The sequence below is a fragment of the Hippoglossus hippoglossus genome, chromosome 14 (genome assembly GCF_009819705.1).
Source record: "Hippoglossus hippoglossus isolate fHipHip1 chromosome 14, fHipHip1.pri, whole genome shotgun sequence".
NCBI lineage: Eukaryota > Metazoa > Chordata > Actinopteri > Pleuronectiformes > Pleuronectidae > Hippoglossus > Hippoglossus hippoglossus.
The window spans coordinates 12,944,172-12,972,141 of NC_047164.1; the positions used below are offsets into that span (position 1 = coordinate 12,944,172).

The window sequence follows — 27,970 nt, forward strand, 5'->3', positions numbered from 1 at the left end:
CACGGAGACTTGTGTGTGTATTCCTTTTAGCACGATATTAGAAAAATAATACAAAATCAAAACTCCACAACAAAGTCAATTAATCATTATATCCGCTAATGAATTTGTTTGTTCAGATGCTCAGATGAGTTACCTTTTAAATCCAGGTTGCGTGCTCCGTTGGTGTGTTGTGTGACAGTGCGGGCATCAATCTTCAGGATGTGCATATTGTTGTTGTCGCGGGAGATTACAACATTGTGCCACTGGTTGTCGTTGAGAGGCTTGTCAGAGTTTCCCTTCATTAGTGACGGCCCATTTCCCAAGTCAAAAACATAATGAATGTACCTGCAGGACAGGACAATGGAGATGTAAACATTCAGTATTTCTCACCTAGTGTCATTTCTCCATATTTAACATGACATTTACAACACGGCATTAAGGATGATTGATGATTATAATGTCATGATGATAGAAAAATAAAACTTCTGTTGTGATATGCATGATTATTACCTCCGACAAGGTGGCTACATTTTCACTGGCTTTGTTTGTTACATTGCTAACACATTACCCCAAAACTAACACATTAACACAAAACTTAGTGGAAGGATGCAATATGGGTCAGGGAAGAGCCCATTAAATTAGGTCAGATCCCCCAAAAAATGTCACTTTCTTTAACATTATGAGAGACCGTTTTTCCACATTTTAGTTGATTTCTCAGAGATTAATTCATGGATCTTGATGAAAAGAAACAGGCATGTTTAGGGGACTGATATTTAAGAGTGTGTGTAATTTGGTGCAAATCCACATGAAAAACAGGATGTAGTGAGAGACGTCAGACATTTCCAGGCACTTGAATCAATATCCCCCATTTAGACTAGATCCAGCTAAAGTCCTGTTGAGACCCCCTTTGCTTGTTCACTCTGAACCAGAGCTGGCATGTCTCCGCCCTGTGTGTACTTTACATAGCATGTTGTTGTTCTGGACTCAGAGGCAATGTCCGTGAAAAACCTTCTACACTTCACAGATTGAAGCATTGCGCAGCCTCAACACTGTGACACAAGCGTTTGAAGAAGCATCATTTTTAGTCTGTGCTGTGTGAGAGCTTCTCGTGAAGCAGAGCTCCCGAGCTGAATGAGGCCCGCCGCTAATTACTGAGAGGACAACGAGGTTTGACTGTGGGACGCTCGAATTTATTTGTGACTGCGTCAAGTTGCCAAATGTGCTCGAGTCGGTCTGAGTGTGAGAGCGACACTGGTTCAGTTGTAACAGCGTCTACTGTGCACTCATGCTTCCACTCTGTGCTTCTCTCCCTTTAACAAATTAATTCACGATGAACAAATGTTTTTTCGTGTTTCTCTTCAGTGCTGCGGGCTGACGAATTCAAGATATGAATCATGATTATGTAATTTTAAGCCCAAGAAAGAGGATAAGCTCATATTCAAGTGGCTCGAGTTTTGCACTGAAATAAGATTATACAAGTACAAAACGAGGTATAATTGTTTTTGCAGCAAAAAAGTCCCTTGAATCTTTCCTCAGCCCCGGCCTGGTTGCACTATATGCACATATAACCAGCCCTTACCCTTTGACCATCTCCACCATGATGAAGTCACTGCCATCTCCAGTGTTGTAGAGGATGAGGCCGTCAGGGCTGGTGGTCTTGAACTGGAAGAAAAGATGCATGGAAGCGTAGGCCTGCAACGTAGAGAAGGCCAGGTAGCTGGCTTGGGTTACAAACGTTACAGGATTGGCCACAATGTGCCTCATGCCGAATCGAGCATTCAGCTCGCAGAAGGAGATGTCTCCGTTCTTGCACTGGTCCAGGTACAGCATCCCGTTGAAGGAGAGGGCCTGCAGATGGCCGATGAAGTTGGAGGGCACCACCGAGATGAAACGCCGCTCTGACATGATCCCCGTCTCGATGTTGTTGAACTCCAGGCGAGTGTGGGCGCCGGTCATGTGGCCTGCGGAGCAAAACATGAAGGTTAAATTACAAATACCTTTCAACATCTTAACTCCTGCTACTACAGCCCCTTCATTCCCAAAGTACCTTCCACGGTCACATTGTCCACAGAGAGCTGCAAATTCTTCCCACGCCGCGCCACCTTGACTGCGTGCCACTCGTTGTCGTTCAGCTTGTCGCCAACCAGGAGCACCTCCGGTCCCTTGCCTGAGATGTAAACAGCATCAAGTGAGAATCACAGCTAAATCAGCTCAGTGCACTTTTCCCACACGAAGCTCTCAACATGAGCCGCACTCTCTCCCCAGGGTGCACAGCCTACATTCACTTGCTTTCAGAATCACACACACACACACACACACACACACACACGCACACGCACACACACACACAGCCATCAGGATTGGTATGCAGCTAATAATTTGCATTCGTTCAATACACACTTAAAGGAGAAACGAGACAAATAAATTAGACGAGTAGCTCCTATTTCCAAAAAGATTTTTGTTGTAAAATCGTATGATGCATGCCTCTCTTTGCAGTGGCATTTTATTGATGTCTGCTGGTGGGATTATATTAAGTCTTATCTTGAGGCTTGGCCCAAACATACAGCTTTAGGTTTCAGCGTTTCTGCACTATCCTCTGCATTTTTCTGCCGGTTTCAAAATAGGTCACAGTGCAGAGGCTTGCCACTGCTGCACCGTCATCCCGAATCAGTGCCTATGCAACAGGCCGACACGGCAGTTCAAAGGAGTTCTGACATCGCTTGGGAAACTAATTGGCCATGCCTAAGCTGAATGCGCCTTTAGGGGTTTGTCTGTCTAATTGAGCTCAGGGTGCAGGAGAATTACAGGGGACGTACAGAGGGCAATAAATGGAAAACATCAACGGGTTTCCGAACACTTCACTGTTTCTTCCTCGGGGAAATAAAGCGGCGACTGGGGAGGGAGGGGGGGGGGGGCTTTGTACTGGGCTGCATATCAAGCGTCTTTACAGAGCACCGCATGATACCACCATCCACCTGCTGAATATCGACTACGCACACCAGACAGATCAATGACAGCCAATCCCCTCTACATTTGATGGGTTTTACTTGGATAATGAAAAACGAAGCAGTCGCTGGAATCATGTCCGACAGTAAGACAGAAATGTTTAGCTTGTAAACCATCACGAGAACACAGGTACGGACAAGATTTACTCTAATGAAAGAGGAGAATGTGGGATCACTGCGTGTTATCTGTGTTTCCGGGGGGACCTACTTAATGTCAGCTTCTAAACCCAAACACCTTGATGTTGAGGCAACCAACACAGAAAACAGAGTGAGGATTCCCCTAAGGAAAGTGAGGGATTCTTTGTGTGTGGTATATATATACACCACATTCCTCACATGAAAATCTGTTAACAAATCTCATGGAGAACTAAAGCCCATGTGAAAAAAAAGCCTTTTGTGGCTCCTGAGGGGGCTGGGCAAAGTCTGAAAAAACAGGTGCAGATCCAGGGGTTGGGTAAGGGGGGCACTGGCCCCAGCTGAATTCAGAATCCCCTGAAGTGCCCCTGTTCTGTCACTTCCTAACAATACATTTATGCAGTAAATCCAATCAGTATCATTCAGTTTCATCTGCATTTTATATCCGATCTGGTCTCGGGTGCCTTATTTGCAGGGGTGGAAATCTGAATAGCCCCTGAAATGCCCCTGTACTGAGGGCAAATAATATCATCGGGGTTCAGGACTAATCCTTTAATTAAAAGAAAACATTCATAATTATTTGATTATGATGTGTATTTCATATTTATACATATTATTTTTTCTTTTTCTTTCTCAGTTCTTTTTTTAAAGTTTTTGTAAAGTGTCTTTGGGCAATGTTATAGTTTGGCCTCTTAAGAGTAGATATAGAAATACACATAGTAAAACTGACTGTGTGCTGTGTTCACATTGGCGTGTTCACAGTGTAGAGGGCAGTAAAATGGTGGAATATAATATGTATTCACACAGACACCCGACTGTAAACCTTTTGAAATGTGGGCTCCATTCAAAGTATGTGCACTTTTCAAGTTCGCCGGAGAGCGAGCTTTGCCTTTAAAGGATTTATTTTGTCCAGTTTGATCTCACATTATTATTGAAACAAATTAATTTCTTCTCACAAGGATAACTTCAAGGGGCCGTGTGCTCAAACAGGTCAGCAGTATGGGTGAGCCGAGACTTTGAATGCAGAATGTGCGTGGCAATCTAAGCATGTTATGGTAATTGGGGTAATTTTGCACAGCGAACGCCTCATTTTCAGAAAGTGTGCCGTGTACCATTATTCCCCAGATTCCAGAGAATTACTCATCAGCACTGCAGCAACATTTGTTCTTGCAGCTATTACCCTCCCACGGCGGATCCAGTGGTGGACGGCTTCCAAGCAGCTGCTGCAGACGGACTACTTCTTACCTTCATGAAAACTGCTACTGTACAGGAAACTTCCTCGGTGAAACCTGAAGACTTGATCCTACATTCAAGTTGTAAACTAATCTTGATACTCATAATGAGTCTATGGTGCAAAGTGGAAGTCTCCCCAATGACAGCGCTCACTAAATAGTGACTGTCGGAATCGTTTAGGCAGATAATCCTGCAATTTTAAATTTGGCTCCATTTGCTGTTAACAGTTATAAAATCCATTAACAAGCCATCCATCATCACATCTGCAGTATTAAGCTCTTCAGAGGCCACTGACGCACCACGTATAGTGTAATTGATCAGGAAGGTGATTAATTTTGACACAGGAAAGTGGAGATACAGTTTGCATTTTCTGCAGACAGTGCATGATGGTACAATGCCATCTGGTGGTAGAGAAGGCAATGAGTTGTAAGATATCTGAGGAGATAAAGGACATGAAGCCTTTCTTCCAATATATTTTTTATCTTTGCTATTAATTCACTCATTTATCTGTATATTTTATTTTCTAATTAATAAAACAATGCTATAAACTGCAGGTTGGACATTGAATTTACGGAGACAACACTCTCTTCTTTCAAACCATCCATACACACACGAACCCACACACACTACTCACCTTGATCAGAGAAAAACAGTGTCATCCATTCAATTTAATGGATGCTTGCTTGGGCTCATACATGTGTCGTAAATCTCTAGTAACAGCTAGTGTCCCTTTTTGCTTTGCAGCCTCTAAACCTTCGGATCAATAGATTGAGATGAGACAAATTTACAGTGTAGACTGTTGGTTATAGATCTTTCCACACGTGTAAAGTCAAAATATGTGTGAGAGAAAGAGTCGCTGCAGCGATCATAAATACGATCTAATGGCTCCAATATTCAAGCGGCTGGAAAAATGAGCAGTTAAATGTTTTATTTTAGAGAAGCCAGGAAATATTATTCATTCATGAGGAGTGGAAACAAGCTTTCAGCCAGCACTCGATTATAGCGATAACTTTTCACAAGCCTCCTCTGTATTGGATGATCTGTATCAGAGAGCCGCTCACCTCTCCACTGGCAGCAGCTTTTTATCTGTTTCTCACACCAAACCTAAACTCAAATTGCCTGTCGCTCGCTATCAGGTGAGAGCAACAATCTGCATCATAAATTCCAACATCATCACGCCGCGACCCCAAAGTACCTCTCCATTTCACCAGAGCGTAGGATTCCAGTAAAAATCCATCCTGCTAATACAGAGGAAGATCTGCCGCTGGCGTTCATCTGCCTTTTAATCAATCGAATTATGTTCGCTCATTTAAATTCATGAAAATGTATTTGATGGATGCTTTTCACTTTATGGCCAGGTTTCCCGGACTGTTTTTGAACTAAGCCATTTTTCACGTTGAAGGATTTTATACATTTCATACATTTATACAGTTTAGTCGATCTGCGTTTCCTCTGCATTTTATATCTGATCTGGTATAGGGGGCTTTTTACACAGGGGCGGATGCAGAGGTGGAGCAAGGGGTCTGCTAGGCCCCTGTCCTGTCTTTCTTTTTGTTAATACAAAAGAGCAGGTACAATGCTAACAATAAATATATGAATTTGTTCAGAATTCTTATTTTCTAGTACAAATTGTGCATGACAGGGAATGATTCACAGTAAATGTGCATCTCATAACAGGAGTTGTGTATGGTTGTTAGAAATAAATTGTGGGCCCTTTATGGCCCCCGATTTAGAAAAATCATAGCTCCACCACTGCTTCTTCAATTAAAACCTTTAGTGCATAAGAAGGAAGGATAACAGTGACTGACTTCAAAGATTCCTCATTTAAAACATCTGATGTTTTACTCTTCTTTAAGAGAACAAACCCTAACATAGTCGCTCTCCTAAAATAGAAAGAATCGTCTGCAACAAACCATTTGCTCTCACACTTTTCAACATTCAAGCAAAACCAGGTTTTCTGATCCCCTTGTCTCGTACTTACCTATTGATCAGATATCAGGCTCACCTTTAAATTGATCTCAGCTCTGCCACCGCACTGTGATTAACCACTAATGAAATCCATTTTTTTCCCTCCAAACTGAGACCAGGCGCTGCTTCTCTGCCTACAAATTATTGTTGATTGCACTTGAACTGGATTGAACCCAATTATCAGATGTTCGTCAAAGGCAAATGAATGATAGTGTTATTTGCAGCACTACAGCATGTCAGATTTGATTACAACATTATTACATTGCAATTATGAGACAATGTGGAATTTAGATTGTTGCTAAAATGTGCATTCGATGAGCGCAGTGCGGAAGTATGCAATTATATTGCAGCGTACAACAGTAAAGGCTTATTCTTGTTCTTATCTTTGAGATGAGCAGCAGAGCAGCAACAGTAAACAAGGAGAATTGTGGGGCAGAGTAAATGAATTATGTTCTGTTTCATAAGGGAATAGAGCAAGAGGCACATGGTTACACCACAGAGCATGTTCTCGAAATCATGTTAGAGTAAATAATCATAGGAGACACTTACTGAGATTACAGTCTATCCTGATACAATCTGGTGAGAGAGAGAGTGAGATGGTGAGATTAAAGGAAAAAAGAAAGAAACAGCACAAAAAGAGGAGAATATTTCACATCCTTCAAGGTACATTCTGCAGACACTTCAGTGCTTTTTAGAGCCCACCATCCGGGGACAGCCTCGAGAGTCTAAACCGCCACTTTCCTCCCCGCAGCGTACATAACATTAGAGAAACCGGGGAACGTTGAGTGAAAGAAAAAAACTCAGCATGTGGTACTGCTGGCACTGCTGGAAGGACAATAAAGCCGATCAAAGTTTGGATCAATAAGAGTTTTGTCGGCCATAAAAGTAGAGGTGCACCAGTAAATGTATTTTAGAGTCGGCATCGACTCTTGACACGGCTGCATACGTTTCAACAGGGGAGCAAATGGATTTGACTGTTTCTGATAGTTTTTCTGATATGTGCTTTGGAGTAATTCGGCAAAGCGTGCACTGCCGTGAGGAAAATTGTCTGACACAGATAACGGGAACGAAAAAGGAAACCTCTGCTGGCTCTGAGCAAGGTAATGATGAAAATTTTAACATCTGAAATAGAATAAAAAGCAGCACATTGATGTTACTGCAAAGAGCAGGTCTGAGTGGTGACTGAACAACACGGCAATTACTGGAATTATGCACAATCTGCAATAAACGGTTTCTCAACAGAAATAATGATCTCAGCTTCGAGACAGATCATTTTCTGAGAGTGTTTTCTTTCAATATTGTGTTGACGTCTTGTTGACTCAAATATGAGAATGCCCAAAATGAAGAGTGCATCTCTCATAAATGAAAGATTTTATTTCTGCAGAATTTACAATTTATGAGTGAACATCCTCTATGATATCACACAGTTGCACTAAAGTGAAGCAGAGCAAAGTTACAGAGGTTTAAGTTGAGATATGTTTAGGCGTCATCTCCAAATGGCTGATATTTGAGATTTCTCTATATAAAACTCATTTATTTCACTATATGTATGAACTTGATCTAAATACAACTGTGTATCAATGAAACTGATGTAAAATCTCTCTGAATAGCAGCGTATTCACAGCATCGTAGTGGCAGCTGAGCTCTCACTCACACAACATGTCGGATTGCCTCCATAACATCATTAGAGATGCACAGATTCATGTGGGTGATTAATTTCACTGAGATCTACTGAGAAAGTCACGAATGTGTGATTTAATACATCTGATTGGTTTGGAAAATCTGATCTACTTTACTGGAGAACCTCTACTCAAATGGCCGAACCTTGTTATTCACTCTTAAACTCAAACCGCTGTTAAATGAAGTCTCCTTCTTGTTCTGCAGGCCTGATGTTAACACATTTCCCACGATAAATACAGAGGAAAGAGGCGATTTGCACAACCTGCAGCCACAATGAACCTTACACCATGAAACACATGACAACAGCACAAACGTGAACATCGCTAACATTTTCTCGTGTCTGCAACAGCTAATATTTTCCAAATCCATCTGCAGTATTTAATTATTATAGCCTTAAAATGGATTCCCCTACCCATCACTTCCATGTTTCTGAATAATGAAATCAATTTATTCAGCTGTACATGAATATATTGGTGTAAGTCGTGTGGCTGAGGAGTGCTCTCTAACTGTCAACCATCACAGAGCAGTGGATACAGACAGCCAGAGACCAGAGTGACTTTCTACTGCAGGTGTGTGTGTGTGTGCGTGCATGTGTGTGCGTGTGCGTGTGTATCCTCTGTTCAGGGAAGCAACTCTAAAGTGGACAGGGCCGTAAATGCGAGGGGAGGGAACTACAATGGCCACATCCACGGCACGAGCAGCCTAAGTGGTTATGTCTCAGCATAATGGCGGATCTGGTCCCTGACTGCCTTCTCCTTGAACTGCAGACAAGCCATTGAAGGGCTGAAAGAGCTGAGACGGTCAGATGGGACCTGACCAGTGGATGAACTGAGAGAGAGAGAGACAGAGAGAGAGAGAGACAGAGAGAAAAGGCAGAATATATATACACACCTACAGTTGCTTAAAAGGGGACTTGAGTTTTAATATACCTTCATATAAATTGTTTTTAAAGATTAATTTTTTCTTGATATGTTGAGTTTTGTATGGTACCTACGTGTTTCTTTTTTCATTAGAGAAAGCATGGACTGTAAATAAAGATGGACAACATGACTGGTCCCCAAAAGTGAAGCCAAAATGTCTTGATCGCCACCTGGTGGCTGGCTATAGTATAGGTAAAAAAACCCGCCTCCTCCATGTTAGTGGATGAAACGATTACCAACCTAAAAAGAGAAGAAATTCTGATTCACATTTTGGCACACCCCAGTAGATGAATGTTCAAAGTGCATGCCATATAACAACGGATGTCTTAATTTGTATTCTGGTTTGCTACATCTCATCCTCCTCCCTCTCAGTCCCTGTCAGTTCCTGTCTGTCTCTATACGGTCCGATTTCCAATAAAGACAAAACTGTCAAAGAAAAGATGTAGTGTTTCTTTACCTTTTTCCGTTAATGTCCAACTGAAAAATAATATTTATATAATAATTATCTATAAACTACCATAAATATAAAATATCAATATGATTATTTTGTAACTGTTTTGCATATGCATGATGCACGTCAGACCTCAGTGTGTTGTGGTGATTAAATTAAGGAAATCCTTTATTGATCCCCGTGGGGGAAATGTGGGTATTAATTAACACTGCATATAAACATAACTTGTTTGATTACAAGGACAATCACACACTGTCCTTGAATTTGTCATTTAAGAGTTATATTTAGTTGAGGATTGAATCCAGAAGAAATCAGCTTTTTTAATTTTTTAATCAATCATTTTAATTGTTGATACTCTGCGAGCATCATGATAAAACCCAGTCAGCTGCCAGGGAAAATGTGCGTTTCCCAAAAGGACTAATTATATCTTTCAATCCCATCCATAAATGAACCACTTGTGAAATCCAAATATAAGTTGAAAAAAATATTAATTTAAATGTAAGTTAAAATTTTAATTGGTAAAATGTTTTCATCTACCGTTTTCTGTATTTAATGTTGTATGGAAATTATTAAATTAATTAATACAGAAGCTGTATTTACTTAAAAAAGGGCTTTTGGGAGCAGAGTATGCTATCGAGGGAAATAGGCAGATTAAGTATTTAAAATTGTGATTTTTTTTATTTCTTATAATTAAACTAAAGAGTAGCTGACAGAAATAATATTGAAAATTAACAGTAAATCTTTGTTTTAAATTGACAATGTAACTCACTCATTTCCAGTTCTATAGATTTAAATGGGAGACATTTGACACAACCGCCTCAGGTCTTTTATTAAAGATATTTGCAAAAAGCTGCGACATGTGCTTATATTTATTTAAGCAACTGTAGTTATTGTATATGTGTGTATGGGTATGAGAGAGCCTGAGTCAAAAACGAATAGAATGAGAACTCTTGCTGGGTCACACGTCCTGAAAGGTCAAGTAGAATTATCTGCTGGCCTGTGCAGCAGCAGCAGCATTACCCAGGTTCACAGTGAGTTTGACTCTGCCTCCGTCCAGCTCCAAACGCACGGTGTCCGCTGACTGCTGAGACGTGGTGGCCATCAGCAACCCATAGGCCCTCTGGGACATGAAGCGCAGGGACACGTCCTCGGCCTCCGTGTGCAGCGTCCTTGGCAGCACCACCTTCAGATACATGCTGCCGTCATAGCTCACCGTGGTGGCTTCTGCAGGTTTCAGAAAACACGAGGCATTAGCAGACAGTGAACACCAGAGGGAATCACAACAGCAAATGAAAACCACAAAGTGGCATTTATGGTGTGAAACCTAATTTCTCTTAGAGCTTATCTCAGGTACACCGTGATATAATTTCAGATTGCAGTTTTCATCAGTCGCACCAGATGGCAGAAACAGCCTGGAGCATGCAAAGACAGCGGCAAGATTGCAGCAGCAATCAAATTTCTGAAGGATTTATACCCATCATAGCGCAATACAAGAGGGATTTTCATATATCCCTCATGCTATTAGCTGCCAATAGATCTGCATAATTTGGCCTCTCTGTGAGAAAACCATCTGCATGGTAAATGCAGAGTGATTCAGGCCGAAATCACTCTGCCGGAGCGGCACAGCATTTCTGAAGAAAGACACATCACACTCCTAACCTCATGATACTGACACTTCATTAATGAATCACTGCACTGTAGGAAAATACTGTAATTTATTTTTGAATGGCTCAAATGAAACACTGCTGAATTTTCTATTGTCTGTTTCATGTCTCCTCGACTGCTTAGCAGAGGAAAGAAAAGGTTATTTTGCCCTGATATCATGGTTCTCATTTGAATCGATATGACATTATACAGCATGTGGATGATCATGCTGCAGTTGCAAATAAAATGATTATTGTTGGGAGGTTTTTAGCATTAAGCTTTGATAATGAAATGTCTTTGTATCCACATCTTTTCATCTGTGCAGGCACTTTAAAGCCACTATGCTGCTGGGTTGATAAATAAAATACTGGCCAAGGTGTGTTAAAAGGTTTGCAGCAGCAATTCACCATCACCCATCATCCCCCTCCACCACCACCATCCTTCTCATGAAATCTTACCCTTATCACAGCTCAGACCGAGGTACCCGGTGCCATTGCAGTCACAAATGTGGCGGTTCCAGCCTTCTCTGCAGTGACCGCCGTTGGCACACGTGTCTTTGGCACACCGCGTGTGAGTCTCTCTAGTGCAGAAGCTGCTGACACCTGTGGCGCTCTGAACCTCCGCCAGCCTCCACAGGTTGCGGCTCTGTCCGTCAATGAAGAGGTCCCTGACGCAGCCAACGTAGCCGAGGCCGAGGGAGGCGGTCCACACCTCAGGGGGCAGCATGAGAGCTTGGCGGTCCTCAGGTAATCCTCCGAGATACATGTCCCCATCTAGGTCGAGGATCTCGCTGCCTTCATTAGTGGAGAAGGGGATGCTTTGGCTGTTCACGGAGATAAAGCCTGTAGGGCAGGCATTAGCAGTGAGTCAACCTGGACTGATACAATATTTTTGTAGCTGAAAATTAAGACAGGTGTGTGTGGGCTGTGTTAAGTGAAAAGTGAGAGCACACTGTGAGAATGAGGAAGTGGGCACCGGCCTCCGCTTCTTGAAAAAGATAAAGAAACTGCACTGCCAGTCTCTGGGAACTGACACTGAAACTAAAACTATCTCTGGAAAGTTGAAGAATTAAATGACAAATGTGCATTGTCATATCCGCCTGAGAAGGAGGGAAAAGTATTTATAGGATTGTGAAGGAAGCAGTCGAAGACACTGTGTGTAATTATTTTTTGCCTCCGACTAATAAGGCAGACATTTGGATTGCACTAATAAGGCAGACATTTCCTAAGTTGAGGTGTGTGACCGTATAATTGGCCACTTGTGAAATAGGTTAACACAGATTTCAAAATGTCATACATATATTATAGCAACTAAAATATTGTTCTAATTAAATCCTAATATGCATCCACATTTTGCCGCCGCCGTGAAGCACATGCGAGGATGTGCTGATGTGACTGTATCCGTGTTAGCATATGGCGATTTCACAGATTGGAAGCTTTTCTGCACCACAGCTAAAACTGGAGACACGGTAACAGAAGCAGACAGAAGGCTCCTTCTGCTTCCACAAATAGGCTGAATTATCTCACCATTGCGCCCTTTCCTGTGGAACTCCACATGGCTCCACTCGCCACCGCTGAGCCTCACGTTACTGGCTTTCATCTTGATGCTGCCAGAGCCCATATCCATGACCAGGTAGAGCAATCCATCCAGCAGCTCTATGGCGAAGAAGTCGGCCCTGGGCTTCTTGTCGGGCTGCGTTCCCTGCAGGCTGCCGTGACTGAACAGCAACAGGCCGCTGGGCTCTGTGGTGCGGAAGTCGAAAGATATGGCGCCCGTCTTCTTCGTGTTCCACCTGGGCAATGTCAAGTAGGCAGACGGCGTGTCGAAGGTGACCGGCTCCAGGGCCTCCACGTTCTCGCAGCTGAATATCAGGTCACCATGGATACTGATCCTGGAGTCTTGCTGTTCCGCCAGCCGTGACAGTTCCAGTCTAAACTCATTGTTCTTGTAGACCACCTAATAAATGAGAGAGATGTCACTGTGAGAAGACAGTTGGAAAGAGCAATAGATTCAGTGCAAAGGTTGAATATGGCTCATTAATGCAAACCAGGATCGATAGGACACAGTAACGTCCACGGGGACGTGCAGCTGCAAACACGTCGAATCATCTTCTCACGCAGAGCTGAGACAGAAATGTCCTGAGGCTTAAATTCTCAGAGTTGTGTTAAATAAACTGGCACCTTTAATTATAAAGAGGAAGCTTGTAAAACTGAACACATCGTATTTTACTGCTACTCAAAGTCCAGACATTCTTCTTCTCAGCCTCTGGGTTGTTTTTTTCTTCTGGATCTGGACATTTCTGCTTTATCTCACAATACTTCAAAACCGTCATGAGAAAAAAAAAGAGCTGCAAAGCTGATGAAATTCAGAAAATGCATTTAGATTAAGATGCAAACATTGCAGGCATTTAGCTGACTCACTTTTGTTCGAGTCATGTGGAAGGGAGAGATGTGGACTCGACAAGCGTCACACAATTATTTATGGTCTATATTTAAAGAGGTTAATGTAAGAGGGCACACGTTTTCACTCTCATCTGTTTTTTATTTTTGAGCTTGTGATGCAGAAGCAGCTAAACAGTGGTGGAAGAATCTGATTTAACTGCAGCGACTGAACAACAGACCTCCCACTGCCACAGTGTCTGTTGTGGCTATTGATTTGATATTCAAGATCAATCACAGGAAGCACAGAAAGCCCCCACCCCCATTTAAATATACATACTTAAACCAAATACATGATATATAATACCCTGTTGATACTCAAAGCATACTTCAATACAACGCCCGCCCGGGCTCCTCGTCGTGTTATTTCCCATTTCCTATATTCTGGGCTCATCAATATGCACAGCAGGAGACAGCAATCCTTGTCTCATTTTCTATCAGTGGTAAGTCACCCCAAGCCCACTGTTATCTGCCACATCACTCTGCGACCAGCCACTGCCTGAGGTGACGCACCACACTGCACAGAGGACTAACAGCGGAGCCGAGAGGCAATTTGAGCCAATATCACACTTCACACTGGCTCAGTGTGACTAATTAAGCAGTGAAATCAGATGGTGAAACCGACCATCGAGAAAGGAGTGTAACATGCCATTTTCAAACAGGAAGACGGCCACTTAAAGCAGGAACAGTCATTGTTTACAACTACGGGAACATCACGTCTAACAAAAAATGCATCGATGGCTACAAAACTGCAAGCTGTGACCTCCACAAGCGTATTATATAATCCAAAAGGACAATACAGGAAGTGGAATCCTATTTCACCACTTCAGTTGGCTGTTTTATGTGACAAGGACCACAAGGATAAAACACGTCCAATGTCGACTGACAAAGTCCTAAAGTGTCGTGTATGCTCAAGAAGTGAAGGATAACAGCAGCCGGGGAATGGAGACCTTCTCTGCTGCTAACACATCCTTCTTAGCCAAATTGAGAACTATCTTTGAAGCATTAAAGCAGAGGGACCTAATGATGTTGTGTGTGGGATATCCTGTGGGCACACACACTGCAGACCAGGACGACTTCAGAGACCAATTCATCTCTCCCTGCTCGTATTCGTAGTCTTGACATTCGTCTGAAAGTGGCCATTATTTTTTATGTACCTGATGAACCTGATGGCCTCCACCCAGCAGCACTCACATCTATTATCATGTAACGTCTAAAGAGATTAGTCATGGCCCAAGCTCTCTGCGTTCAATAAGATACGACAGTTATCCCCCTAAATATATCCACTGCTTATACAATAAATATGTTAGGCGCTTCTCACTTCTCTATTTTAAATGAATATGTATGTCTTTAGAGTTTTGTTCCTCTGGTTAACCACCACACTCACGGATCGGGCTGGGACTGACCCGCCTTTGAACCTGGCTCCTGGATTTTTGCTGGCAGGCGGATCACATTTGAACATCTCTGCCCCTGCCACCGCTCACCCTCTGTGGCGGGACTCCTCCGGTTTGTCATCCCGTCATCGTGACTCGATATCCTGTCATACTCTGCATGCCCACAGCAAAATCTGTGTGACACAGTAGTAGTAAGTCTGAACACCACCACCAGCAACGCCGCCCACAGAGCGGAGGTTGCAGCGCGGAGACTAACAATAACCTGTCCGTAAATAACAACTCATTTTCATTTCAGTGTATTCACGCTGCAGAGTAATTATGCAGACTCTCCATGTAAGAATCACCGAGCAAATGCTTGAGTGCTTTCATATGTTAATGTGCTTAATTAACAAATTCTGCTGAAAGTGTAGCACACGATACTAATTACTTCTATGTATTTACTGGAGAGTTTAATGGACAAAATTATATGGCTGCAAACGTCCATGCTCACTATATGCTCTACATATACATAATGCTAATTAGCTCATGTTTATAGCACCTCACCATTCAAGTTTAAGTCTGTTAGAGCATGTTAACTTGAGTCACACTCAGTAGAGCACATTCTACAAACAGTCCCCTTATGAAAGCACAATTAAATTCACTAGATCCAGATTCGTATTTGGATCTGCACAAATTTTTCAAAATATCAGTCTTCATCGAAATCCGTGAATTATTATCTGAGAAGTAAATGAAAATGAAAAACTCTCCATCTCACAATATTAAAGTAAGTGTAAAAATGTCCTGGACGCGTCGTGTCATCAGGATCCGCACCAAAGTTTTATGAATTTTTTCGGACCCCTACCACATCTTTCCACCAAGTTTCTTGGTAATCTGTCCGGTACTGTTTGCATAATCTTGCTAAATAAATGATAGACAAACAAACAAACGCAGACTAAAACATAACCTCAATGGTAGATGCGATCAACACATTATTTTTCCAGCGCTTTGGTTATAGGCCAAAGTCAAGTTTTAACCTGATGATGATGGAGGAAAATTCCTTTAATAAACTTCATTGCAATCCACAAAACTGTTGTTAAGCCATGTTATTTAAAACCACAAATGTCAACCTCATGGTGGCGCTAGAGGAATTATTAAGGGATTAAAGTCTGCATTATTCATCCCTAGGGCACAACAAACATTTGTCCAAATGTCATGACGATCCATGCGATAATGGCTCAGATATTTCAGTCTGGGCTGAAGTGGACATTAAAACTTTCTATTTATGCGTCATCATGGCTCTGAACTTTGAAACACACATAACTTGTTGTGGATAAGATTCACCACTATAAATACATTCTGTTCCATTCAACGATATTCAAATGTGTCATCAATCTACTTTTAACAAGGTAACATTACCATGTCTTCATAATGCGTCAAGCTCCGACTCTCACACATATTGAAGCCGCTGCTCGTTATGCTTCGCTCAACAAGCCGATGCTGTTACTAGCTTACTCAGGTTATTTCTACTCTGTGCATTGTGCATTTTGTGTATCCCATTTCTAAGGGATGCGTCTGTTCTGTCCTTGGTGCTTTGTGCTCACAGCCGAATCCCATGCAGCCGGCCAATGGGCTTCAAGTGCAGAGCTTAATACCGGTTTATAAGTGTTTATGGAATGAATGGCTTTATATCTTTTGTCGCAAGTGTCTCTGAGGGAAGAAAAGTTATTTATTTAAGTCGGGTATTGACCCTAAAAAATTATATACTCACCCATATGTCACTGTGACGTCCGTGCTCTTAATTTCCACCTCATTTAAACATCAAACTACAGCCCTTTTTAGTCATGTCTCCTCCAAATCCCTCTTCAGGAAGGGGAAAGAATGTCTTACTTTTTAATGCACACAGCACATCATTTGCTTTTTATGAGATTGCTCACTTCATTAAAAATTTGTGAGACCGGGCTGAAATTGGGCATTAACCCATAATTCATTGCTTTGCCTACACTAATTTTATTGCAAAGTACATGATCTTAACTTGCTTGCTCAAGATAATCAATGTGACAGGAACAGGCCGGAGCTGAAAAGCTTCTAAAATGTGAAAGTGGAGATAGAAACTGAGTTCAGACTGTGTTTCAGGGATGAACCTGAGAGGATATATCTGTTTCTAACATATATTAGGTGCTACGCTCTCAAAGGGATTCCCACAGGAATCTATAAATGCATACGCTCAGGCTCTCAGCTAAATGTTTCTCCTTCAAACAACCTACAACCGGAGAATCAATACGAATGTGAGGGGGGATTTTCGATGCGCAGAGCATGCTCTGCAAAGAGGAAAGGGTTAGGGGAGGGCAGGATAGTATTTCCAGCGAGACCGAGGTCAAATCTGTACTCACGTCTTTCAGACAGCCCATGAAGTTGTTGCTGACCGGGGAGCCTGGCAGGTCAGCTGTGTTTAGGCTGCCCCCTATGTAGAAGAGATCATCGGAGCCCAGCATGGTGTAGTCCTCCTGGGTGTAGCCCGTGGTGGTGAGAATGCCGTCCACCAGGATCGTCACCTAGAGGATCCATGTGGGGAGTGCGAGGAAAACAAATAGCGAGACATGAAACATGAAGAGACCTGAAGTCAAACGGAAATAACTGCCCTAATTATTTCATGCTTTAGTTCAATAATCTCTGCAGATCCCTGTTTCTGATATACAAGCAGGGTTACCGTTGAGTCAGTGTATCATGAAAATTACTTCAAATGACTCAGAAGCAATATCAATGCTACAAGTTTCTCAATTTATTTAAGATTAGAGATATGAAGATGGTAATCTACATTACTTATATTTGCAGCAACAAAAGACGATTATTGTTGCATGAGTCTCATTAGCACAAAGGAACAAAGGAAATGAAGACATTAGCACACAGAGACAATGGGAATGAACAGGGCTATATAGGTAAAAAATGATACGCCTGTTGCCATGACAATGAGCCTACAGTTATCGTGTATTGCTGCACAAACATAACAGCTCCCACTTTGGAATAATGAGTGAAAAATGATGATTATTTGTGTGTAGGGGGGGAAATATTCAGAATAATCTACTGTACAATTATTTTTTAAATTGCACTGCCTGTGATGAATTGTATTTTATTTTAAAATGAGACACAGGGACATGCTTTTTAAAAAATTCAGTTAATTGGTCTCAAGCCATTCACAATCATTTTTAAAAAGTGGAGAGATGTCATTAATAAAATTCAAAGTCAAAATCAGGGCAGTATCAAAGAAAACTAAATATCAGAGAGCAATTTATATGTAAGGTGAGGGACCTGCTCCTTTTGTTGTCGGGTAAAACAGCCCCTGCACCTTCACTACACATTATTTAGTGTTGAACAGTTTAATCTTTAATGGGGTTTGATTTAGGGTTTTTCATTTTATAATGTTATCAAAGAAGAGAATTTTAACCCATTGCAGTATAACATGTTATTATTAATACTATGAATATGAATCCGAATGAGGGCAAGTCTGTAAAATGGGTTTTAAGAAGTGAATTAAAAAGAAGTCACTGAATCTGCGAGCCTTATCTCCTCAGGCAGGTCCTTCCAAAGCAGAGGGGCCCTGATGGCAAAAGCACTAAGCCTCCACTTTAGTATGACCAGCAGGGCCCCACCTTAGGATCTAAGGCTGTGAGCCAAGGCGAGCTTTAATGGTGATCAGTAAAATCTTAAAATCAATCCCAACCCCAGTGGAGCCCGTCAACACCGGCATCGGTTCTTATCACCAAAAACTCTCAAATCTCTTGCCTCTTCCTCTACATGTTTGACACCTTTTTGCAATCCTGAAATAGCGCATTTGTATGTTACGCCAATAACACGCTTATTCGCTTCCTGTGAATTTTCTACACATTTTCCTCCTGTATTCTCTGACAGGCTCACTCAGACATTCTTCCGACATTTTACGAGGGCCTGGCAGAAGTTCCGTAAAATATCCGGAGCCAATGACTCAAATGACATTTGCCTTCTCACATACAGTCCCTCTGGGTAATGTCAGGAAAATGTCCAGACTTCAGTGCATGTCTGAGAGCAAAACACTGATATGTAAGTGGAGCCAATAGTTACACTAAGACGAGAGCGATGTAATTAAAGGGAACAAAAGATAAAGCGTGGGTATGTTAGCAAATTGTGTCTAGCCTACTGTACAGTCCTGTAAATATATGCATGCATCATTAATAAAGGTCAGAAAAGGAGAGAGAAAAAGCACCAATCAGTTTGACCATGACAGCAGAAGAAAAGATGGATGGAAGGGGAGATGGAAATAGGAGGAATTCTAGCCCGAAAAGCTCCACCGGATCTAATAAAATGTTTCCACCAGCACTCTCTTGAGAGTTACAGTTCCTCCTATCAACGTGTCAGGGACGTAACTTATCTGAGGGGAAAGCAATTTACACAGGGATCAAATGCATGGCTGAAAGCATATTAAGGGTTAAGCATTGGATTTCCGCTCCTCTGGAAGCCAGGGTGAGGAAATAGATGTGGAGGAAGATGCAAGTTTATATGCCGGTTAATACGACAAGTTCAGAATATATTGGTGGGGATGATTAGAGAGTTAGATACGAAATGAGTCCTACTTTTGCAAAGAAATTAATCATTTAAATGCATCGCACTGTGCAGGGAAACATGTTGTCGCCGTGGGTTAGATACATTCGTTACAGTAAGTGACCAGAAGCAAATTTATGAGGTGAGAGTATTAAATTACACCTTAGCTCAATGGAGTTCTGTTTGAACTGATGCCATTTGTGTCCCTCAGCGTACTGCACACGCTTCCCAATATGTGCCAAGTGCATTGTCAGACTGAAGCACAAAAAGTTAACAATGTGCTGACACACTGCGTTAATGCTGCAAAAATATTAATTAAGCACAGCTCTGGCATTTTATTACCGGTGTCATCAGGTCCATCTGATGAATATGTTAAACGTATACATTACAATATTATTAGCTGTGTTTGAAATATGTTGAGAACACTGCAACTTACAGTGGCTGCACTTTTTTCTGGAGCTGATATTAGTGGCAAAAATGTTGGTAAAAATCCATTGTACACGACCCACCCAATGATAAACTGTCAGTGAGTAACTGGTGAACATACTGGAGCGTAGCTGCTAACCAGCCAGATATCTCTTACTGGAGGTGGAGACCAAAACAGAGCTCGAAGACAGTGAGTATTGAGTATAAGTGGCTATAAACAGCAGTCTGCTAATTTTGTTCTGTAATTTCTAGATGTGTTTGCCAACAGTTTTACCCAATGAACTTATGGACATGGAACTATGCGCACTTAGTGGACGGATATCTATAACTGTGCAATTTAGTGCAGCTTGACTGTTGGGCCTTGATGTATGTGAGAGCCATTCTACTTGGTAAAGAGTAGAAGCCTCTTTATCAAAACTCCTTTGCTGCTCGTCAAAACAAGACGGATGATACAAATTTGCAAATTAAAAACACTCCATAGACCTGTATTAATGGGTAATTGTCTGTAGGTTTTCACTGAAACTATGTTGTTAATTCAGTGTTAAAATGAAAAAGCATTAATTAGTGAAGCTTCAAGGTATCGTAACAAGACTTCTTACTGTTTAACGACTGAACACTTCCAAAAGGGAACACTTAACGCAACAGACAAATCCTTGAAGTGAATTAGTTTGGGAGTTCAGCGCTTTGCCCTGTTCAGTGGACAACTTTAATGAATATGAAACCTTATGGCCAAGTTGTACTTTGCTGGAGTACAGAAGTACAATGTGTGTCTGGAATAAGCAATAAGGTGAAATGTAAAAGCTGCATACTGAATGGAGTAGCGATACATACAAGTAATTAAGATAAATAACGAATTAACATGTACTCCGCTACATGAAGATTGAAGATTTTAGACTAAAAGAAATCCTGGTGACTGAGGTATGACTACTTCACGCTGCATGAGCTTATATACATGTAAAAATGTAAAATGGTCATTTGAAAGACATTGAAAATATCGGTGTATAATTTGTTATATTGCCTTTCCCTAAAAAAAAGATCAAAAATAAGAAGTACAATGTCTGACACATGCAGTGGATGCATTCAGTATATAAGCTTCACTTTTCCCTTGCATGACCTACTCCTGCAGTGCTGAATAGCTGCCTACAGCCACACAAATTTGTTTAGGGCTTGTTGGTGAAGTTAATTTTGTAAAAATCTGAAAATCTGTCGGAGATATTATTGATCTGTAAAGATAGCGAATGAGCAGGCTCCAGAGATTTCATCACGCATGCAGGATAAATGAAAATGATGGATACTGCTCTAAAACGAGTCTTTCTTTCAATAAGTTAAAATGACCTTTACAGCAATCTTGCGAGTGCAGAATAAAGCAAGTTGCTGATTATAAAAGGACAGATTTCCAACAAAGCAATCTATTTCACGAGAAAGAGGGCCATGACCCAACGTGAGCTTGTAATATCTATCAGAATGTGGAAAAACGGGAGAGTGGCAATCCAGCACAGCAGAAATATTAAACATTTGACAGAAACCAATAAAGTACACTGGTAGTCGACTTATGACTTTATCACTGTTTGCATCAAACTGGTATTACCTGGATCTGGTCAAAATGTTCAAGATAATGTATATAAGACATATATGATTTTTAAACCTTTTCTATCAGCTGCTGACTTTATGACAGGATCACTAAAACCTGCATACTCTACCTCTTTCCAAAAGCATGGAAGTCACATGTAAGTGATATACATGGTAAACACACCTGGCGGAGGTTGCGTGTCACTTGAACATCATGCCAGACGTTGTCATTAAACTTCCCACTGGCAGGTTCCACCAGGGCCTCAAAAGCACCGGAGCCCAGATTGATGACCAGCCACAGAGCTCCGTTCCTCAGGGACAGGTTGACATAGTCAGCGGATTTCCCCGTGTGAAGCAGAAGGCCGTTCCTCTGGAGGGTGCGGAAGGACAGCGTGATCTCGTCCAAACTGCTCTGAATGGGTGTCTGGGACAGGTTGTAGCTGAAGAACTCATTGCCTTTGAACGTAGCCACTGACTCCTCCTGTCCTGTGTTGGGAGGAAAAACATCTTAGATTACTGATGCATCGTCATCAGGCTGAAGTTAGACTTATCTTATCTATAGATCCACTACCAGAGCGGGGGCTTTAGTTAGGGAAATAAGGCTGAAACAAGTTGATTAATATCAATTCAAATTTGAACGCACCATTGTAGAGCTGTTCTCATAAACGCAACAAGATCACTCTACATTCTAATGGATGAATGTGCTGTCAGTGGGAGATCTGTGTATTGTTTACATATTGAAATATAAAACTGGTGATATTCTGTATATTTTTAATTGTCAACAAAGCCAATACAACCAGCAACAACTGATCCGAACAAGAGTTTTCTGTGCAGCCAACACAAACTGTAGCTTTATCCTGTTTCAGAGACCGCCATAGAAACTGTGGTGAGTCATAGTGCTACACTGGGTGACATGTTGCTTCATTACGATGAACGATATTATAATTTAGTTGATCCCACATACACTGCTCTAATGCTGTAAATACTCATTAGTTTACCCAATGGCCCTAAAGAGATGAACTGTTGACTCCTATTCAAGTGTAGTTTGATAAAAACTACAATGTCCAGCTATTCAAAGAAAATGACTTGGTCCATTTTAAAGAATGGAAATAAAAAGACAGTTGGCTGAAACACGTCGTTGGCTCTAGCCTTTTTATATGGCTTATTGACAATAAGAAACACATTAAATAACGCCAGCATTATCGAGGGTGCCATCTTAAAAAAATATCAATACAAATGTGTCAGGCTTCGTAAAACATCTAATTCAACCAACAATTCTAATATAATTTACAGTGAGTGTGTTAAATGTACAGTAAAATTCTGACAGCACATATATTTCCCCCCATATGAGCAAAGAAAATGTAGTTTCCAGGTTTAAACAGGACAGAGAGAAGACTCGGTTTCTGTCTGCTTTTAGATAATAGCGGTTGGGTGTTTAGGTGGGAAGGTAGGTTGATTTTTTGTTAAGTCGATAGGTAGGCAGTCAGGTAGGTAGGTAGGTAGGTAGGTATGTAAGTAGGTATCTATGTATGTAGGTAGGGAGGTAGGTACGTAGGTAAGTCAGTAGGTAGATATGTAGGTAAGTAGGTATGTCAGGTAGGAAGAAATGCAGACAGCTAGGTAGGTAGCTAGGTAAATAGGTATGTATGTAGGTAGTTAGATATGTATGTAGGTAGGTAAGTAGCTAGGTAGATAGATACTGTGTGTAGGTAGGTAAGTATGTAGGTTGGTAAGTATGTAGGTAGGTAGTTAAGTAGGTATGTAGTTAGGTAGATAGGTATATAGGTGGGTAGGTAGGAAGCTAGGAGGGTAGGTAGGAAGGTAGGTAGGTCGGTGGAAAGAAACTTAATAATTTACTATGGCCTTGCACACACATACAGTACCTTACAGCAGTACCTTACAGCATTAATACATTCTGACATTCACTCTTAGTATTCACAATATTTAAATCCACAGTAAAATTTACTATTCCATTGCGCTAACATTTGGTATTTAAATTTTTACATTGAACCACAGAAATTATGTTGACTATTGCATAACAATTCTTTAAATCATGAGTGGGCTGTTTTAAGTCAGCATCGACCATTTCTCTCCATGTTTATATGATGCAGCCTCCGAGCCATTGAGCAAGCTGTTTCAAGCAAGAGGGATAAGCTGTCTCTTAAGCCTGTGTTTGTGTGTACAGTAAATGTTGCCTTCTGAACTCCAGGGCCAATTTAAGCCAGAAGGATCAGTGGTCCCATTAGTCTCTATTGTTTGAACAGTGTAGTTACTCAACTTTTGAGCAGACAGCAGCTTGTTATGCTGTTGTTGTTAAGTTTAAATGTGAAGTTCCACATGTCAAACTTAACCTTTTAGTTGAGGACACTGATGGTAACAAACACTGATTGAAAAAAAGCAATAATGGGACACCAAACAATTATTATTGAAACGTAAGTGTTTCAAGATAATAACCCCAAAGGCACAGTTAACATTTAACCTAATATTTAAGAAAGGATATGAGATTATCCATTTAACAAGAGCATTTACACTATAACCTGTGTACATCCTATCATTCCCAGCTATATATAAGTAAGATGCCACTAGCAGATGACCCTGAAGTCCCCTTGAAGGTCTTTGAGGGATCAGTAGAAATGTGTGGGAGGCTATTAGATTGGTAGCAGGCCATATCTCTGCTTCCCTGCTTACCTCGCTGACTGTAGTCAGCCATTGTCTGCAGCAACAATATTTACCAGCTTGTGAGTGAGGCAATATTGTCTGTGTTTGCTCTCGGACCTACTTTGGCACCAACTGCAAGGAAATGGCATTAGAGTTACTGACTGGAGTCTGTGCACCAGCTGAGAGATGCTGCATGGAGCAGTTTTGCACTTTTTGCATGCTGCAGCAGACAGCTATCAGCGGGGGGCAGAGCCATCAACCTTCTACCTTGGCTGCAGCTATATGATCATTGCACTGCACCATCTCCCCATGCAGATGGATCGCCATATGAACAGAAAGGGAAGGCTCAGCAGAATATAATGGCAGCGCTAACAATCTCTACACGACTCTGCTGCTTCTCTTCAGATTGTCTTCTGTCTGCATCACCCATCTTATCTGCATCCTCTCTAAATTCAGGGTGCAATGCTAGTGAGTCCTCAAGGCCCTGTTCACGGCCAATTCAATGAAGTGCACAGCTAGAAAGATAAAGCGTCTTGTGTGCCACTTTAACATTGTACAAGTTATACTTTGAGACAGTTAACAGCAGCCGGTATTGCCCCTATGCCCATGTCCAAAATGTAGTATCTGAGAATGTGCAGCCCAGAGCTATACATTAGCTCCTAGCTGTCACAGTATAAGGCACATCAAACACTGTAAAGAAAATGTCTTGCCATAAGGTGAGAAGACATTATCCGCAACCAATTCATATTAGCCCACCTGTCCCTGCCTCTGTTACAGTTATATACTATGCTGCAGTGGCCATACCACATGAATAAAGGCCAACATGTGGATTGCTCATTAATATTAAGTTTTACGGCTGATTAATTTCAAACTGGTACAAAAGCCCGGGGCACAGATGGCAGTTGTTGACTTTGTCCCCTGCTCAGGGGACGGGGAGTCAATTATCGGCTGGTTGCACCCAAACCTAAGTCAGGCAGTGTGGGCATGTGGAACAGTGGGGCAGCAGTTTTCCCTTCTGGTCTGGAGGCAGAGGTGTGAACGTGCAAACACTTTAGCTGCTCAATAGGCACCTGTTTCTGAATAATCCTAACATTGACAGCATATCTGTACATATATGTATGTCTCAGTATGCACAAGCAAAGTGAGCAGCCATTCCTGGATTCACTGCAGTTTGCTAGAAGCTTTTAATTCATTGAGAATGTACAGAGCTCCTTTTAGAGAGGGGCACCTGTGTTGTATAATTGAGATGAAATTATTTGTGGCCAAATAAACCCAAACCAAAACTAAACACAGTCTTGAATACACCCTTAGGCAAAGGTTTATTATATGGGAGAATATAACTTTAATGAGTCATATGCAATCAAGTCACTAAAGTATTATAGAAAGTGAGTATTGCTTGGTGAGGTGTTTCTACAGTCAGTTACTAACTTATAATTATTGAGGCATGAAATGGAGCAATTACATTCAGGCCTCATTTCACAACAAACCACATAGTGGTCTGCCTTTCATACACACTTGCTGTACAATTCATTAAGTATTTGAGACAGTGGTAAAATCATGTACATTCAAGTGCATTGTTCTGTCAGTATACACATCAATTTAAGTATGAGCTTAACTCCAACATTATCTTTTGGCCTTAAAAAGACTGATTACTTCTTCTGAGCACAAACGAGTTTGTCCCAAAGCCAGTAAAGAACCCAGACTTTAATCTATAATTTCACAGTCAAGGACGGCCTCAAGCTGCACCATTTATAGTCGCTGCAAAACTGGTGTTATCAAAATGTTAAGTATTCGCTTACGCCTTTTCATACTGTAAATGACCTTAATATTAGTGTTAATCAGTCCTCCACCGGAAAATGTACATGAGAACACCCAGGGTACTGCCACACTTTTTTTTATCTGCGCATATTTGTGTTTGAAGGGAGTGGGAAAAACATTATTCAAAGACAATATCCACAGCTATTGTTATTTACAGCCACAAAGCAGTCTATATAATGATGTCTTATTAAAAACAAAAACAGAATCTGCTAATGAATGATTGTCCTTTCTGTGGACCTGTAGAAAGAAGTCAGGCGCTGTAACGATAACCAAACAAATATGTGGAAAACCTTTGTAAGAGGTTTGTTTTGTCAAAATTCATCCCAGGGAAATTCTCGGTCGAGATAACAGAGAAAAGGAGCATTTCGGTGATGAGGAAAATGAGGACTTGAGCAGAGTATTATACTGTCAGTGGGTCATCAAAGCCACTCTCTATGTTTAGAGAAAAAAATGATTACCATGGAGACAGGATGGAGGCTTTTATCTCAATCTCACAACATGTGGTAGAAACCCAAAGCACAAGTACGTAGACTTAATGTAGGTCAGAGCTACCGATATGATGCAGTAAGAGTGTCGACTTTCTCTTAAAGTCTTTTACCTACATTGCACTGGATGAGAGTGTTTTTCTCTTCTGAGATTCTGAATTGGAGTGCTTGACTATAATTCAGATATCATTCAACACTCCAGTTAATCATCGCTTTGGTGATGTACTATCCTGCCATCTACAATTATACCTTCCACCAGCAGTTTGACATCTCTTTTCTTGAATCTGTAATTATACGCAACTTCAATACATAAACACTACCGCAATGTAACAATGATTTAAAGCCAATGCTATTTTCAACCCAATGATCAATGATTATACACAACCCAATGATCACACATTTGAGAAAACAGCACTATCTGGTATAACTGTATTAAATTGATGTGCACAACAGCCCCAAGAATGAACCAATTACCTTAATGTGTTTTTCTTTATACGTCTGATTATTTTAAAAGGAAAAGTCAATAAATTGCTTCGTGCGTGGTCCTGTATTTGCAGTTGAATCCCTTTATTCTTTATTGTTGACACCTGTTGACTTCCTCTGAAAACATCATGAAACCAAACCGAAGAGATGCTTTGAGCGTAGATGAATTACCTTGGCGAAAAACTGCAGAGGTCAAAGGTGATGTTCCAGTAGCTCAGTCAGTGGTCAGGACAAGGGTTTGACGGACAAAAATTGAGTGAGTAGTGAGCATAACATGACAGGAAGCAAAAAACGAAGAGGCAAGTATATGAGAAAAGAGGAGAGGAAATATTAGTGCAGCACATTTAACTCAAATGATTTCAGGGGAAGGGGGAATGTTGTGATCAGGTGGCTGGGAAGGAAAAGCAAACCAATAGACCCCATACCTTGGCGGTTTAACATCAGGTGCGCCAGACCTTGAGGGAAAGAACAGAAAAAAGGATACGAAAACAGGAAGTTCATAAAGAGGTTTGGGAGAACAAAAGCATTGTCACAATGTTGGACTGCAGTTTGTGACAGACATCCTGGGGAAGGTACGGATGTCAAAGTTCAAACTAAAAAATAGAAAGGGGAAATCAAACCAAAAACAGACAAACATCTCAAGGGAGGAGAGGGAAGGCAAGGAAAGAAAAAAACATCTTGATCGGTGCAACCCTTAAAGGTAGTTGCTCACACAGATGCTTTTTTCTAAATGGAACACATACTGTATGTTTACTTGATGCAGACAGCGTTTGAGATGTATCAAGGTATACATAAAACCTGCTTTTACACCTGATGTTTTAAAAAGTTGTAGTGACCTCTGATCTCTAATGGGGCTCCACAGGCTTCGGTCCGTCCTCTCCACTTCTCCACACAATGAGGCTATTTAAGCTTCTAGACGGCAGCGTTTTATGAAAGGGCACAAGTGACAATGTTCTTTATCCACCGACTCCAACTATCTCACCGAGGATTTACCATCTAATAGAGCTCGGTAGATTTCGGGAGAGGAACGCAAAGGAGTGTGGCCCTGTCACAGAAGGACATAATGAACGTCACGCAACAGATCAGCCAGCAATGACCTGCCCCACCTGACATTCTGGAGAAAAAGCAGAAGA

The 27,970-nt window shown here is 41.3% G+C and overlaps 1 protein-coding gene across 8 annotated transcripts in view; it reads right to left on the reverse strand.

Moving 5' to 3' along the window:
- nrxn2a (neurexin 2a) overlaps positions 1 to 27,970 on the reverse strand; it is a 124,266-nt gene that overhangs the window by 62,048 nt on the left and 34,248 nt on the right. For 4 of the 8 annotated variants that reach the window (XM_034605941.1, XM_034605946.1, XM_034605939.1 and 1 more), the window contains 11 exons: positions 27,263 to 27,292; positions 27,009 to 27,020; positions 21,578 to 21,879; positions 17,217 to 17,378; positions 12,542 to 12,971; positions 11,474 to 11,857; positions 10,392 to 10,595; positions 6,870 to 6,896; positions 2,027 to 2,146; positions 1,559 to 1,940; positions 134 to 324 (listed from right to left, as the gene is read on the reverse strand). In XM_034605941.1, the coding sequence (XP_034461832.1) occupies positions 134 to 324; positions 1,559 to 1,940; positions 2,027 to 2,146; positions 6,870 to 6,896; positions 10,392 to 10,595; positions 11,474 to 11,857; positions 12,542 to 12,971; positions 17,217 to 17,378; positions 21,578 to 21,879; positions 27,009 to 27,020; positions 27,263 to 27,292 (2,244 nt within the window). The remainder of the gene's footprint in view (positions 1 to 133; positions 325 to 1,558; positions 1,941 to 2,026; positions 2,147 to 6,869; positions 6,897 to 10,391; positions 10,596 to 11,473; positions 11,858 to 12,541; positions 12,972 to 17,216; positions 17,379 to 21,577; positions 21,880 to 27,008; positions 27,021 to 27,262; positions 27,293 to 27,970) is intronic. The other 4 variants (XM_034605947.1, XM_034605943.1, XM_034605945.1 and 1 more) reach the window with 2 other exon arrangements.